The sequence below is a fragment of the Haliotis cracherodii genome, unplaced genomic scaffold, assembly GCF_022045235.1.
Source record: "Haliotis cracherodii isolate W230 unplaced genomic scaffold, xgHalCrac1.p SCAF_8, whole genome shotgun sequence".
NCBI lineage: Eukaryota > Metazoa > Mollusca > Gastropoda > Lepetellida > Haliotidae > Haliotis > Haliotis cracherodii.
The window spans coordinates 50,164,712-50,181,400 of NW_027266341.1; the positions used below are offsets into that span (position 1 = coordinate 50,164,712).

At 39.1% G+C, this 16,689-nt stretch overlaps 1 protein-coding gene across 1 annotated transcript; it reads right to left on the reverse strand.

Annotated features, from left to right (window-relative positions):
- Positions 1 to 1,936: 1,936 nt before the first annotated feature.
- On the reverse strand, positions 1,937 to 13,568 carry LOC139450038 (uncharacterized). The gene is made up of 6 exons (XM_071231668.1): positions 13,543 to 13,568; positions 11,877 to 12,108; positions 10,349 to 10,459; positions 7,139 to 7,198; positions 5,352 to 5,555; positions 1,937 to 4,229 (listed from the first exon to the last, which is right to left on the reverse strand). The coding sequence occupies exons 1-6, from the start codon at positions 13,564 to 13,566 to the stop codon at positions 4,048 to 4,050; spliced, it is 813 nt and encodes a 270-aa protein (XP_071087769.1). The 5' UTR covers positions 13,567 to 13,568; the 3' UTR covers positions 1,937 to 4,047.
- Between the last annotated feature and the right edge of the window lie 3,121 nt (positions 13,569 to 16,689).

Genomic DNA, 16,689 nt, shown 5'->3' on the forward strand with positions numbered 1-16,689 from the left:
TATGCATTCATGACACTAATGCTGGTTCATTGGCTCTAGTCTAGTTACCTTTGTTTGAGACCAGTGGAAATGAACTAAATGGTGTAGTGTCTATTGTGGGTGGTGTTGGGTTTGGGGGCACAAGCTTACAACATATCTCTCATTGGAGAGGAAACAATACACACAATCTGCAACCTAACCTAGTATATTGTTTCCTACATACATTAAATTGCATTATTCAACACTTTGGGGCAACTACGACTAGAGATCCACCACAACAAGTAACTTTCCATCCTAGTGCTTTTTAGGATTTCTGATAATTTCTGGACAGTGTCCACACCCAAAACTGGCATAGGTTACTATGAAGGGCAACCTTGGATGAGCTTGACCTGGGTAGCACAAGCTTTATTTGTTTTTTCGTTTGTTAATTGTTTTACGCCGCACTCAACAATAGTCCAGCTATCTGATGACCCGTAAATAATCAAGTCTGGACCAGACAATCCAGTGATTGACATCACGAGCATCGATTTACACAATTGGACTATGATGACATGCATCAACCAAGTCAGGAAGCCTGACCACCCGATCCCGTTAGTCGCCTCTTACGACAGCTTTAAACAAACCCTGCCTTTATACTTGTTTCATTAGGAAAAGGGAACAATACCAGAGTAACAAGAATAAACCCGGAATTACATTCAATATCACAACATACAAATACAAAAACATAAATCATCCAAAGACAATATACAGTAAAAGAAAACATACATACATGTCTAGCTTCATCATGAAAAACCAATGTCTCAATGTGACAGCATTTGATATTACATAATTTACAATATGTCAAATATTTGGCAATATTTGATGACAATATCATACTGTGATACAGTTTGTTATCACTAATTCTCTAATCTCAAAACTCATCAGATCCTAACTGACTCTTACACATAGATATTATTCCCACATTTCATAACTGTGAGAACATGGGCGAAAAAACATTGTTTCTCATTTATGTTGAAAAGTGTTAAAGCTCCTTCCCAGTGTGTGACACCTTCGTTACATTCTTGGTAACATTGCTGCCACCAGTATATTTGGAGTCACGGCAATCATGACTTGTTTGTAAAAATATCGATCAGTCGGCTGCGAGTTGAACTCCATACATGGTTGTAGCCACCCATCACAGTGTAGAGCTTTGACTGGTGGCAGCGATAGTATAGAGAGCACCACGAACAGGATATCGCAGTGAGGAGCTTGGTAAGTGTATAACAAGGGCATATAACTCTAATTACACATTTCACAGCTATAACTGTTGTGATCTTATCTCAATGTTTTCCAATGGGTTTTTCAGCAGGGAGGTCAGCAGTTCAGAAGGAAATCGGGGAAAGTAAGAAAAATCATTTTTGGATATATTTGTGTGAAATACTATTTTCAGAACCCTGCAAACATGATGTAGTGAAAAAGACATGCTATGTGCATGAGTCAAAGGAAGGCCAATCTCATTAAAATCAGATCTTAGTACTCGCTACAGCTAAACAAAGATCTGAGGACATCCCATTAGGGGTCACGTCAGAACGACCTCACATCCGACCAATCAGAGTGTCGCTTACCAGATCATGAAAGTGACAGTCGGAATGTGTTTTCTAATTATGCCACCACGAAATATTTAACATGGGGTATTCCAAACGACAGTTACGGGTTTTATGATTATATCTATACAATCTAGGCCATCCAAAAGCCATTCCAGAGTGTTCTTCTTATCAGTTTTAATTTTTTTAATCGAGAATACGTCAAAATATGTTTTGAAGCGTAGTCGCCAGTTAGAAACTAGTGTCCTAAAACTCGAGAAAGCTGCCTTCTGATTGGCTAATGTCGATTTCTTGTCAGTCATTTCATTGGTCGCGAAATGTCGTTCTGACGTGACCCATAATGGGATGTCCTCAGATCTTTGTTTAGCAGTAGCGAGAACTAAGATCTGACTTTAATGAGATTGAAGGAAGGCTGAAATTTAAAGACGAACAAGTGACAAAAATAAATTAATAAAGATCTGGGTGCTGTTCCACAAAGCGATCTTAGAGCTATGACTGTCGTAAGTCTATTCTAAAGCATGAGTTACGATCTACTTAGAGCTATGATTGCTTCGTGGAATGGGCCCCTGTTCTGATATACCATGACATACAGAGGCATTACCAGAAATTCTATCAAATATGATAAAAACAAGAAAAAGTAAGACTGACACACAGAAAATTAATTTCAATACCAAATCAGACTGTTTTTACAAACCTTCCCTACATATAGACACTAAAAATGCTGTTTGTGAACATATTTTTGTCATGTTTGTTGTAGTTTTGTTGAACATTTTTTAAGGCCTTTTTTTAGGATCTAAACCTCATTCAATTATTCTGCATCCAGCTTTTCGGCATATTGACAATAAAAACCTGTACAAGATAAGACAATTGGTCTGGCCATATCGAGGATAGGTGATACACAACAAACATTCATGAATAGCGTTCCCACAGTCTTAGCATGCTTAGAGAACTGGATGTCGATGTTGAAAATAGTCAAGGCTGAACATCCAGCGTTAGAAATTGGCACTGGTCCTATAGTCCTTGCCAAACTGACCAATACTTAACATGCTTAAGGTATCATCAGAGCTCCAGAAATACGCATCAGAAATGCAGAAATACGCAGTAAAATAAAATCCAAGCGTATCACATACACAACGAACATTAAAGATACGCTACAAAAATAAAACTTGTGCATATCATCAAAATATTGTGAAGTAACCCTGCGTATACGATTAGCAAATCAGCAACTTATTTTGAAATTATAAACGGGCATTCCGTCAACCTTGCCAAACTCCATGATGACAGTTACATCATGATCATTTGCCATCACACTTTCTTGTGGAAGTATCATGCTATTTTTGAGTCCTATAAAGCTCTCGAAGCCACACAACACCAGTTTGCAGGGACTAGATTAATAGTGTTTTTAAATATTTAACTTAAATACCCACATGTGTAAAAACTAGTGGGTAACAGAAATTTGAATACCCAGATAGAATTACTGATACCCAATGGTTTTAAAATGCATGGGTAAAATACCCACAACACCAAAAGCTTATCTGGAGCTCTGTATCATAAAGACTAGTAGAAATTAAGGGTTTTGCTATACGTTATCATAATAAGGACTAGTTTCTGTTGCTGCCGTCATGTCATGGGTTAAGCCGGGGTAAAACGATAATCATATCATTACATAGCCCACGATACGATACATATTGCTATACATAATTATTCACGTCAAAACCCTTGACCGTAAATATTTCAGAGCATGATTCAAATGAAATCTAGCTGTAGACACATGTTCGTAATGGCTATTTTTAGCAGTGAACTAATTACAATACATATTGCGATATAACATTGACAAAAAACGGAGGCAGTAGTAAATATTTTTTTTTGCAAGTGTATGGTATCGTCCTATCGAGGCATGAAAACTCACGATGCATTAGTGTATTGTTTCATCCCTAGGGTTTAAGTGTTAAAAGTGGGCAATAATGATACACTACGTAGTGATATGATACATATCTTGATATAAGCTTGAGATGTGATTCATGGATATTTGACACTGTTTCATTAGGAGCCGTATTCCATGTATAAAGAAATGACTCACTTAATTTACACTAACAATAACCTTGTACATACTGTCAGAAAATAGTATTTTTCAATTTTACATTTTCATACCATCATGACAATATGCAATGCAATATAAACATGTATATGTATCAATAATGGCCGCATGATATGCTCATACCGTGGGACAAAGTATCACAATGGTCTGATACTTCAGTAAACCTCTACAGCATTAGACATGTTAAACAAAATACACCCAATGAGATAATAATCCTTTACAGCATCTGCATCTTAATAAAACTCCTCCCCAAATAATATTTCACCCAATATACAATATATTCTTATGAGTGTTCTGAGATCCATCGTATATTACAATATTACCAGTAATAATTCAATAACTAAATGATAAAGTTTAATATTCACTGGACTTTATGGAGAGCTGCCCCTACGTAGACTTGCTCCCCAGTGCTGAGATGCCATACATGCAGCATAGAAACAGAGCAAACAGTATATACACTGACGTTGTCAGCCAAAAGGCGAAGTAGAACACGTACGGAGAACAGTAGTTTGGGGACTTGGGATTCCTACTGTCAAACCTGCCTTGTGTTCGATATATCCACATGTTCCCTGAAACGACAAACATTTATTCCTGTATCTTAAACATATACGCATCATAAATGACAAAACAGTACTATTACACTACAAGTAAATAAAAGAATTTCTGAAATATTGATGAAATACAGTTTGCCGAACTCCTTTGTGTTGTGTTATAATGCATCCTTATGCCTACAAAGACCGCCTCCGTGGTCTAGTGGTTCCAGGGTTCGATCCTCAGCCATCATACCAAAAGATGTTAAAAGATGGTACTTGTTGTTACCCTGTCTGGCGCTTGGCTTTAAAGGGCTAAATCAAGGACTGGTCGGCTCAGAGTCAGTATACCGTGTCTGAGTGGGGTATTCATGTTAAACTGTGGCATGGTATCTTAGTGGGCTAGCACTTTAAAATTGTCATTAGTCCGGACTAGTACAAGCAGCCACATACACACACACATGTGCATGCACGTCTCTATATAAGTGCAATATTCTTGAGCGTGGGGCTAAACCGTAGAAGGGACATAACTCTTAATAGCCATGACTGAACCCAGAAATTTACCGGTCAGTTAACTCCCTTGCCTTAGGAAGTTGCAAGCTCCTTCCGAGCGCGTGACTCCTTCATTACACTCTCGGTAACATCGCTGCCACCAGTGTGGGTGCGGCCATTACAAGAATCTTGAAATCTGCCCTCTAGCCCCAAATGTAGTCACATTCAAACTTTTGTTTATGTGTTTGGGAATGCCATCATAGTTCATTTTGAAAAGGTTTACGACTGACCATGTTTTCCAGATGAATTTACTTTGTTGTTTTTATAATCAGATTGGTTTGAGATTACAGACTAAGGGAAAATCAACCAACTTCTCTCTTACATTCTCAATTTATCAATTACATGATAGTTTTAATTAAATAGAAATTCAAATTGACAATCAAAGAAAGTAATTAGGCAGGGGTAAGTGTATTCGGCCTCACGACAGTCGTCACTTGTTTGTAAACATAATGGTCAATCGGCTGTGAGTTCAACTCCAAGCATGATTGTGATCATCTATCACTGTGGGGAGTTTTGACTGGTGGCAGCGATAGTATAGAGAGCTCTGCGAACAGGATATTGCTGTGGGGAGCTTGAGGAAGTTGCTATTTTATTTACCAACCTACTTACCAGCTATAAACCATCCCACAATGAAGAAGACAAGTAACACCTCCAGTGCATCTTTGCCCCGGCCATGCTGGAACAAGGGACAGTCCTTGCATGTGTACATCTCTAGGAAGGCCTTGATGATCTTGGCTGATATGGCGATGCCCCCCACCAGGAGGTACAGTGGTATGTACTGCTCCGCCGGACAGTCGAACAGATGCATGCACCCTGAAACAGAGGGAGGGAGTTGAAGGCTGCGTGGACAGTTTTACAGTCACATAGCTGCTGAGCCTAAAGTTGATGCAGGTTGTAGATAGCTACCACTATCATGACCATAGTGAAACTAACAAGAATGGTGATGGAGCTGTCAAACAAAGCACCATAATTAGGGTGAAACAGGGTTGCAGTGATTTTCAGATTCTGATGCTAAGGGAAGTAACTCTGCAAAACAAAATTTGCAGCTATAGGACACTTGGCCACCTGGGCCAAACTGAAACAGAGATTTAAGGGACTGGTCATTTATTATAGTGATGGGGGTGGGAGCTGTGGGATGGGGGTAGAGATTAAAGTGAGTGAGTGAGTTAGTTTGGTTTAACACCGCTTTTAACAGTATTCCAGTCATATCGCGGCGTGTCAGCTCAATGTGGGAGGAAAGCTCCAAGTGATGCAGGTCTCAGACGTTTACCACTTCGGTGAAACCCACGAGCACAGGTATGGTGCTGACAGACCTAGAAACATAATCGGGGCGAACAGGGATTCGAACCCACAATCATAGGTTTCTGGCATGCCAAGGGACGCAACTCTGCACAGCGAATCGTGGTGCCTTAGACGACTGGCACCATGAAAATATGAATATTATTTAGGGACTGGTAATTTAGTGAGGTGAGGTGAAATAAGGTTAAACGTTGCGTTCAAGATTATTGCCACTTATATATATGGCAATGTGTTATGGGGATATTTTGGGGGGGTGGGTGGAATGTTATATGTATTTGAGGGGGTGGTGAAAGAATGTTACATAAAATGGGGGAGGAGTCGACAAAATAGGACACAGTCCTAAGACCAATCATACTAGACCCCACACCACCCTTTATGATAAATAACCAGTGCCGTTACCTCATAGTCAGTAATATCAGTACAGTAGGAGTTTTCAACCCACAACATGTTTTCATGGGTGTGTTGGTTGATGTGTCAGTGGATGGGGTTTGGGGTGTTTGAGTGATCAAGTGATTTACATTATCCCAGCCATATCAATGTAAGGGACATGATCATGCAATTAAAGGCCAGGGCTCCGTTCCACAAAGAGATCTTAGCCCTAAGTCGATCGTAACTCCCATACTTTAAAAGAGACTTATGACAGTCGTAGCGCTAAGATCGCTTTGTGGAACGGGACCCAGGACCCTGTTCCACAAAGCCGTCTTAGCACTAGGGTGATCATAGCTCCCATAAAATAACATAGGCTTATGTTGGTTGGTTTGTTGTTTAACGCCGCACTCAGCAATATTCCATCTATATGACGGCGGTCTGTAAAATAATCGAGTTTGGTCCAGACAATCCAGTGATTGACATCATGAGCATCGATCCACGCAATTGGGATCGATGACATGCATCAACCAAGTCAGCAAGCCTGACCATCCGATCCCGTAAGACGCCTTTTACGACAAGCATAGTCGCCTTTTACGGCAAGCATGGGTTGCCGAAGACCTATTCTACCCCGGATCTTCACGGGTAAACATAGGCTTATGGCAGTTACAGCATTAAGATAACTTTGTGGAACAGGGCCTATGAGTGACTCTAACTTGGCATCAACTTACCCATGACAATCATTGTGACCGGAACTGCCATGATGATTCCCAGAAAGAGGGTACATCCCACTGGAACGAGAACAATTCTACAGTGAGATCCATTCTGAGATTATCTAAGAACATGCACCAGACAGACACCAGTATGGTGGCCGCAGTATCAGTGTCCCGCTGACTTTGGAAACTGCCAGTCCTGTTTGTCTGGCAAGTCTAAAAATTACCAGTCCCCCCTAATTTTTGTCTGTCTCAACTTTCAACAAACGAAAAAAGGAATGAAAATTACCTGCTTTATATTCTTTTAACGTCATGTTCAATGCAATGACATCATCTCAGAGGTAACTTAGATCTACTTGTCATTCACACAAAGTTCAATCACAAGTTTCTTTCTTTTGTTGAAATAACTGAGGCTATATTTTTAACCTTGAAGCAAAGCAAACTGTTATTTCCTTGCACTAAAAATAGACAAGGGGAAACCCTGATGGTAACAGACAAGCTAACTTTGGTCGAAAACTAATTACCAGTGAAAAGGAACACGCACACATGTTATAACTACATAATTTCCGGAGGGCGTTCATGTAAAGACTGGGAGTTCCCTGCTACTTGTAGAGATACATGATAATTACCAGTAAACCGGAACACGGACACATGGTATAACTACATAATTTCCGGAGGGTGTTCATGTAAAGACTGGGGTCCCCTGCTACTTGTAGAGATACATGATAATTACCAGTAAACCGGAACACGGACACATGGTATAACTACATAATTTCCGGAGGGTGTCCATGTAAAGACTGGGAGTCCCCTGCTACTTGTAGAGATACATGATAATTACCAGTAAACCGGAACACGGACACATGGTATAAATTCATAATTTCAGGAGGGTGTTCATGTAAAGACTGGGAGTCCCCTGCTACTTGTAGAGATACATGATAATTACCAGTAAACCGGAACACGGACACATGGTATAAATTCATAATTTCCGGAGGGTGTTCATGTAAAGACTGGGAGTCCCCTGCTACTTGTAGAGATACATGATAATTACCAGTAAACCGGAACACGGACACATGGTATAACTACATAATTTCCGGAGGGTGTTCATGTAACGACTGGGGTCCCCTGCTACCTGTAGAGATACATGATAATTACCAGTAAACCGGAACACGGACACATGGTATAACTACATAATTTCCGGAGGGCGTTCATGTAACGACTGGGGTCCCCTGCTACCTGTAGAGATACATGATAATTACCAGTAAACCGGAACACGGACACATGGTATAACTACATAATTTCCGGAGGGCGTTCATGTAACGACTGGGGTCCCCTGCTACCTGTAGAGATACATGATAATTACCAGTAAACCGGAACACGGACACATGGTATAACTACATAATTTCCGGAGGGTGTTCATGTAACGACTGGGGTCCCCTGCTACCTGTAGAGATACATGATAATTACCAGTAAACCGGAACACGGACACATGGTATAACTACATAATTTCCGGAGGGCGTTCATGTAAAGACTGGGGTCCCCTGCTACCTGTAGAGATACATGATAATTACCAGTAAACCGGAACACGGACACATGTTATAACTACATAATTTCCGGAGGGTGTTCATGTAAAGACTGGGGTCCCCTGCTACTTGTAGAGATACATGATAATTACCAGTAAACCGGAACACGGACACATGGTATAACTACATAATTTCCGGAGGGTGTTCATGTAAAGACTGGGGTCGCCTGCTACTTGTAGAGATACATGATAATTACCAGTAAACCGGAACATGGACACATGGTATAACTACATAATTTCCGGAGGGCGTTCATGTAAAGACTGGGGTCCCCTGCTACCTGTAGAGATACATGATAATTACCAGTAAACCGGAACACGGACACATGTTATAACTACATAATTTCCGGAGGGTGTTCATGTAACGACTGGGGTCCCCTGCTACCTGTAGAGATACATGATAATTACCAGTAAACCGGAACACGGACACATGGTATAAATACATAATTTCCAGAGGGTGTTCATGTAAAGACTGGAGTCGCCTGCTACTTGTAGGAGATACATGATAATTACCAGTAAACCGGAACACGGACACATGGTATAAATACATAATTTCCAGAGGGTGTTCATGTAAAGACTGGGAGTCCCCTGCTACTTGTAGGAGATACATGAGAACTTGACACTTTCAGTGTTGTGTGAGTGAGTAAGATGCCACCAAGATTATCATGGAGGTAGGGACGCCGGAAATAAGCTTCAATTTCACACATTGTACCCATATAGGGAATCGAACCCTGGCATGGCATGACCGAAACACGTCAACTACGAGGCTACCTAGTGGGCCTTGTGTTGTGAAAAGGAATGACAAAAAATGAATTTAAGTGGTGTGGGTTAAACCGACAACTGGTTCAAAACATTTGTAAGTATCAGACATGTTATGACAACACAATGTAAAACACAAGCACCATAAACACTTTGTACAAAATATTGCATTTTCTTATGTTTAAAACATCTTTGCTGTAAACCTCTCCTCTGCTCTTTGAGTTTTTGAAAAAGTAGCCATCTTGCAAACAATTTGCAAATGAGGATTTTCATGTTTTCACCTTACTTTAATCTTCTTGGGAAATTGTTGTCAAGATTTGTCTGAGTTAAAGGGAAAATACTGGACAGAACGATTTTAATGGTTATTGATTAACCTAAATACTATACTAAAATACAGTGAAACCCTGCTGTCTCGAACTCAAATGTGACGAATACCTTGTAGTGTTGAACTCACAGACCGATCCTGGTAAACTCTTACCATATTTATCACTGTTTAAAACTATTGTTACCTGGATATGTCAAACTGGGTGTCTTAAATTCCTGGTTGTCCCAAACTCTGTTTATAGTACCAAGAGGAAGTAATACAGTACCCACTGTATTCTGAGGTCGCAGATTATTTTGCACAAAATGCAGAACTTGTGCAGAACTTTGCAATTTTATGCTGCTAAATTTGTAAAATTCTCTACAGAATTTTAACATGCGAGTTGAAAAAAGGTTCTAAATGTGTATAAACTGCTATGTGTCTTGTCCACCGGAGTTGGAGACAAAAGTGTTGAACTGTAAAAATTATGTAAACACAATATCCAAACATGTATAATCAACAAAACATGATATGAATATCTCCAAACTAGAAGATAATCCGTTATCCCGTGGAGGAAAGATTTCATACTTACATGTTTCCCTCAGAAGTTCATAGAACTTTTTAAGGAAGTCGATTCGGCTGCTGCTGTGGTTGTGGGCTGCAATAACTCGCCCGAACAGCGAGTCGTATGACGGTGGAGAATCTGGAGCAACAAATGTATCAGATGCAGAACAAACTAAAACAACATTGTTTGTTACCCGCATTTTCTGTGCAAGTTTTGCAGCAAATATCATGTGGTCCAATGTCATGACGTGTCTTTGTTGTGAAGAGTTACGTCCCTTAGCTGCCTGAGAATCCACCGAGTATGAGTAAATCTCAGATATGCCCAGCCCTTGATATTATTCTCGGTTTGTCAGCAGTTTCTAGTGGATTTCTAGTGGATTTCTAGTGGTAAGCCTCTAGCCCTGCATCATGTTAGGCTGTCCTCCCACATCAAGCTGACGCCATGATAAAAATGAAATACTATTCAAGTGATGTTCAACCCAAATGACAACACACACCCTATCTTCTGCTGAGTATGTTGGAACGTTCTTGATAAATAACATATATTTTGTGTGTGTGTGTACATTTCTGCATTTTGATATTAATTTATCATATGGTTTACTTCACCATGTTCACAGACTACGTCTTGAGCAATGCTTCGGCCCATGCTTGCCGTAAAAGGCGACTATGCTTGTCGTAAGAGGCGACTAACGGGATGGGGTGGTCAGGCTCGCTGACTTGGTTGATGCATGTCATCGTATTCACTGGATTGTCTGGTCCAAACTCGATTATTTACAGACCGCCGTCATATAACATAAATAATTGCTGAGTGCGGCGTTAAACAACAAATAAATAAGGAAACAAACACAAATGTGTAAAAAAGCAATACCATTGAGCATGTTGAGAGCGGTCATGTTATTTTCCCTCAAAGCCTGTGACTTACTACACTTCAGTGCTCAAAAGCACTTCAAATCAGGACAATATCGGAAGGGGCGTAACTCTTTGACTTTTCATTCAAAAATGCACTGGTTCCATTTCCTATTATTTCACAAAAAACATGTAGAATTATCAACACTGTTTCTCAAATAAAGGGTTCTTTGGCCTCTTTGTCTCTTTTGTCATATCGTCAAGATCAAATAAGGCTTAAAAAAATAAATGAATTGGTTCTCAGGCAATGACTTTTACAAATATAGTGCGGACGGGCGAGCAGTATTTTTTATTTTTTGGTAGTTAAAACTAGTATGTAACCAAATAAACAGTTGTGTACCATCAACCTTCGAAAGAGCCTCCTTACAGAAACAAGTATACAAACTCCTATTGCCACCATGACCATCACCGAGATGTGCAGTAGAGCAGTGTAAAGGGAAGTAACTGTGTGCCATATTGGACTGCATTATTTTCAAGTATTAGGAATTTTTTTTATTTAAAAAAAAATGGAAATATCAACTAAGAATGATGATGCGGGCGGATCCTGAGAACCAAGACTGTTATATTTTTTTAGTCTAATAGGGTTATATATATTCCCAAATTTTGTTTGGACGTATTTTTGTATGCAATTTTTCCCTTCCATCCAGTACCTCTAAGTGGTGGCTCGTAAGGCGGAGGTAGACAAACAACAGCAACATCAGAATCAGTGTTCCTCTCTGCAGTTTGGTGAACAAGCCGATCTACCAGGGCCTGTTGTTCTGACACGTCATAGGCTGGAGGAGACTGGTGGGGGGGTGTGTTTAGTGGACAGAATGTCAATGGTTCATATACTGCTTCATCCTCATTCTCGCCAAACAGAGCATCATACTTTGGCGGCTTCACCTACGAAATGAAGAAGAGATGGGTAGAAGAAGACATCTATCTATGAAATATGACATGATTGCAAAACTCTGAGTTGAATGGAGAGTCAGAGAGAGTGTATTGTGTAACCATGGTAACCAGTGCAATGTAACATGGTTACAGCTATGATGAAGATAACCAGTGCATTGTTACATCATTCTAAAAGACATGATCATTATGACAGGTAATTGAATATTGAGGAAAACATCTTAGCCAACAAATACATTACATAACTGTAATAAGTTCATAATTTTCGCATCATTGTACCCAGTACATTGTACTGTAATTATCTAAATAATTTATTCTCGATTATTTTTTTGTCTTATTTAATATATGGTAATATGATTAATAATCATAATGATACAGATAAGAGCATTGATATGTAATTTACATATGTCAAATTTAGATTTAATAAATGGTTGAATATTTTTTATACAAGTTTTATACAAAAATGTTGGAAAAAACAATTTCTTGGGAAAAACACTTCTTTGGGCTTGTAATTAAAACTTCACATGTTTAGATAACGGCTAATGTGAGAGAATGCATATACCAGATATACCATTTTGGTAAGGGATGTGCACCTTGGTTTCAAAGATTTTCAGATGCAGTATATAGCTACCTCACAAAAATAACAGGGGACTTGCCCTCAACGTGATTGCTTTTCATAAATCTTTTAGTAAGTATTTTTCGTTATCAAAGTTCATGAAAATACATTTGATGAAATGTGACCCTTATGCTGATGGCTAAAAATGATGAAATTATGCAACCTCTAACATTGAGTAATATTTTGATGTTGTTGTGTAATTATCGAAATTTACGAATAGCTTTGAAATCAATTTTTGAGGTAAAATGAGATTAAACCATACAAATATGATGCAAATTCATAAGGAGTATTTTTTCTGGTCATTAATAATCACAAAACATAAAGAAATTAAAGTTTAACCAAAATAACAGGCCCTTAATTTATTCATGAAGGATTTTGTCCAAAAGATGAACGCAGCATCTATGCAGCATCTATTATTCTATATCAATGCGCCTGTTCTGTGTCCATATTCAGCGTAAACATCTGGTGTGTATATTGATCATGTGAGCGGCCAACTTAGGCGGTCATTAAAGAGTCATGATACACACAAATAGTCAATGTCATGACGTAACGTTATGAATGTCGACAATATATTATTGATTTTGACATTAGAAGACGACGAGTAATAGATTGGGCATTGTTATGAGTTGAAAGCAGTTCTACTTGGCCAAGTAATAACTAACACACGTCGACTACATGAAACACAGACCAATGGTAATATAGAATTTGTCAAAATAATGATTTAAATGCATCAAAGCACATTTATAACTAAACTGCAAAGTGCTCTATTGGAAGGAAATCGAAACAGTTACAAAAACTCATCTAACACTAACCTGATCGTCGGCAGCCGCCGCCATTTTTCTTGATACCGGAAATGACGTTTTGGAAATACGTTTCTAAATATAAATCAGGGGAATTCCCTAGTCTCGAACCCATGCCCAGCAAAATGATGCCAAATGGGTTACACACGTCTGTGATGTGAAATAGGTGGACGGATGCAAGCAATCTTTTTTAGATAGTAGCTAATTTCATCGTGTCTACTCACGGCAACTAAATCAGTTATTTCTAATTGTTCTCTTACAACTGTACTAGAATTGCATGAGGAGGTGAACATTATGCATTAACCAGGTGAAAATCACTCTTTATTTTCATTCGAAGCATTATTTTTTAACTGTTGTGTTTTTAGTAGTTGAGGAAATTATTCCTATCAACTATGAGAGCGAGATGATATTACCCCTGTCTATAACGTTAAATCATCACAATTGTATGTGCATACATAATGTTGTGCTCCAAAGGTTCATTTTGATTCTCGGATGTACAGTTAAATTGACTCATTCATGAAATTTGAATTGAACAGACAATAAGTAAAGTTATATCCTCGATTATGAACTTGCCGCCGTCATAAAGTGGAAAATAACGTTAAGTGCGTTTCTAAACAACAAACAATTAGACAAACAAACAAAAAATATTATATTGGAAAAAATATTGTTTCGGCGCAAATGTTTAATCGCAAAAAATACGAAAGGAAAGGTGTGAGCTCCATGTATTGTTAAAATGATGACACTTTGTCCATAATGTTCAGGTAAATTTTAGTAAAAGAAAGGACATCGGTGATAATAACCCTTCCTTATACTGTGTTGCATTCAGAAACATAAATATATCATATCAAAACGATTTAAGAACTTATATATTTAGAAAGAGTATTTTATCCATGTGTTGAGTTCTATTTTATTTATTACAAGACGCCAGGTGAAGTCCACTTGGATTGACGATGACTACTTTGATGGAACACACGGGCACGGATATGGCGCTCATTAGCAAAATTAACAACGAAATGAGGGCGAATGAGGGATTCAAACCCACGACCATAATTTTATTGTACGTGTAGCGGCCATAAAATTTCCGAGTCCCGCGATGGGATTCGAACCACGGACCTTCAGATCAGAGGTCGGACACCTAGTCCACATGACCAAAGAGGTTAACCCCGTTAGCAAGCTGACAAGGTGAGGATGTCATCTGTGGGATGACTCCACGTCCTGCTACATACTCCCCCGTCAACAGAAGGCACGTCCCGGGTCGCATAGTAGGGTGCTGGGGCTTATTTTGCTCAAATTTTATATGAACGTGCTCAGCCCCACATTGGGCGCCAGTGTAGCGGCCATAAAATTTCCAAATCCCGTGATGGGATTCGAACAAGAACCTTCTGATCAGAGGTCGGACGCCTTGTCCATATGACCAAAGAGGTTAACTCCGTCAGCAATCTGACAAGGTGAGGATGTCATCTGTGGGATGACTCCACGTCCTGCTACATACGCCTAAGCGACGCAACTCTGCAAGGGACGCGATTTGCGACACCTTACACGACTGCATGACCCCACTGGCAATATTTGAGACAGGATAAGATTTGATATCTGTTTGTTATTTGTTGAACACCACACTCAACAATAGTCCAACTATATAACGGCGGTATATAAATAATCGAGAATGGACCAGACAATCCAGTGATTGACAAAAGGGGCGATTTGGATACGTGTCATGCATCAATCAATTCAAAGAGCGAATGCCCCTCCCCTTCTGAGGCTGTGGAATGAATAATTATCAGTTTGCAGGTCATATTTTTCCAACAAGCGTCTGATCATGAAGTTACGTTTAGGCTCCATGGGTCACACCAAATGCTGGCTCCTGTTCTAAACCAGGAATCATGTCCATTATCCGACAGAATGCTCTCACTGGACAATAGGGCTATCCAGGAACTCTAGATATTGGTATGAATTGCACTTTTCGTCGAGTCAGCGTTGATTTTTTACCTTTTTACAGGCACTAGAAACCCCTCTGCTCCTAAATGTATATATTTTCCTTATTGTTCATGAATGTTGAAACACTTTCCTTAGAAGTGAAGGCAATAACGTGAATTCGCTGATTTGGGATATGCATGTTAGACTTCTCTAGATCCTTAATTATTAATTTCAAAGCGGGTCTATCAAATTTAGCTTAATAATAATAATAGGCCATTCATATTGCGCATATTTCAACACCACACAGGTGCATGTTCAAAGCGCTATTATTATCCGGTCAATGGATCAGTGTGCACTCATTTATCATTCTCAGCTCCCTGGGTAGTATACAACCCAAGCTGCATATGTGGCGCATTACAATGCCCATAGTAGCCCCCGCCTTGTAACAACCTGCATATGATCTAAAGTGTATAGGTCTTACTATAAACGAGTTTTGAAAACTGCAAAGAAATAGAAAGTATCCATGTACTTGCTTGTAAACGTCTGCTAGGTGTTAAAACTTCTACTCCCAATCATGTTGTGCGAGGAGAGTGTGGAAGATACCCACTGTACATTTCTGCGTATAAACGCTGTATAAAATATTGGTGTAAACTTATGTCCCTACCAAATTCACGATATCCTAAGAAAAGTTATGATATGTTATTTCAGCTAGCCACACATGGTAAAACTAATTGGGCTACTAAAGTCAAAACTCTTTTATACAGCCTTGGATTTGGATATATATGGGAGAACCAATATGTTATTTGCCCCGAATCATTTATTTCCGAATGTGAAGATCGGTTAAAATTTGCTTACGAACAGGACTGGCATTGGTCTTTAGCAAATAGTTCTAAAATGTTCCATTATAAACTTTTCAAAAATTTATTTAGTCTAGAGTTGTATTTGTCTGCTATCACTATCAACAAATTTCGTGTTGCACTAGCCCAGTTTCGCTGTAGCTCCCACACTCTCAATATTGAGACTGGTAGATACGTTAAGACTCCACGAGAGCAGAGATTGTGCAATAGTTGCAACCAAAGATATGTCGAGAATGAGTATCATTTTTTATTAATTTGTAACGCTTATGATGAACTTCATCTTCAGTATTTACCACAGAAGTATTTTGTACATCCTACTCTTGCTAAATTCAATATGCTTATGGCGGTAAACAATGAAACTGTAATTAGAAATGTTGCAACTTTTATA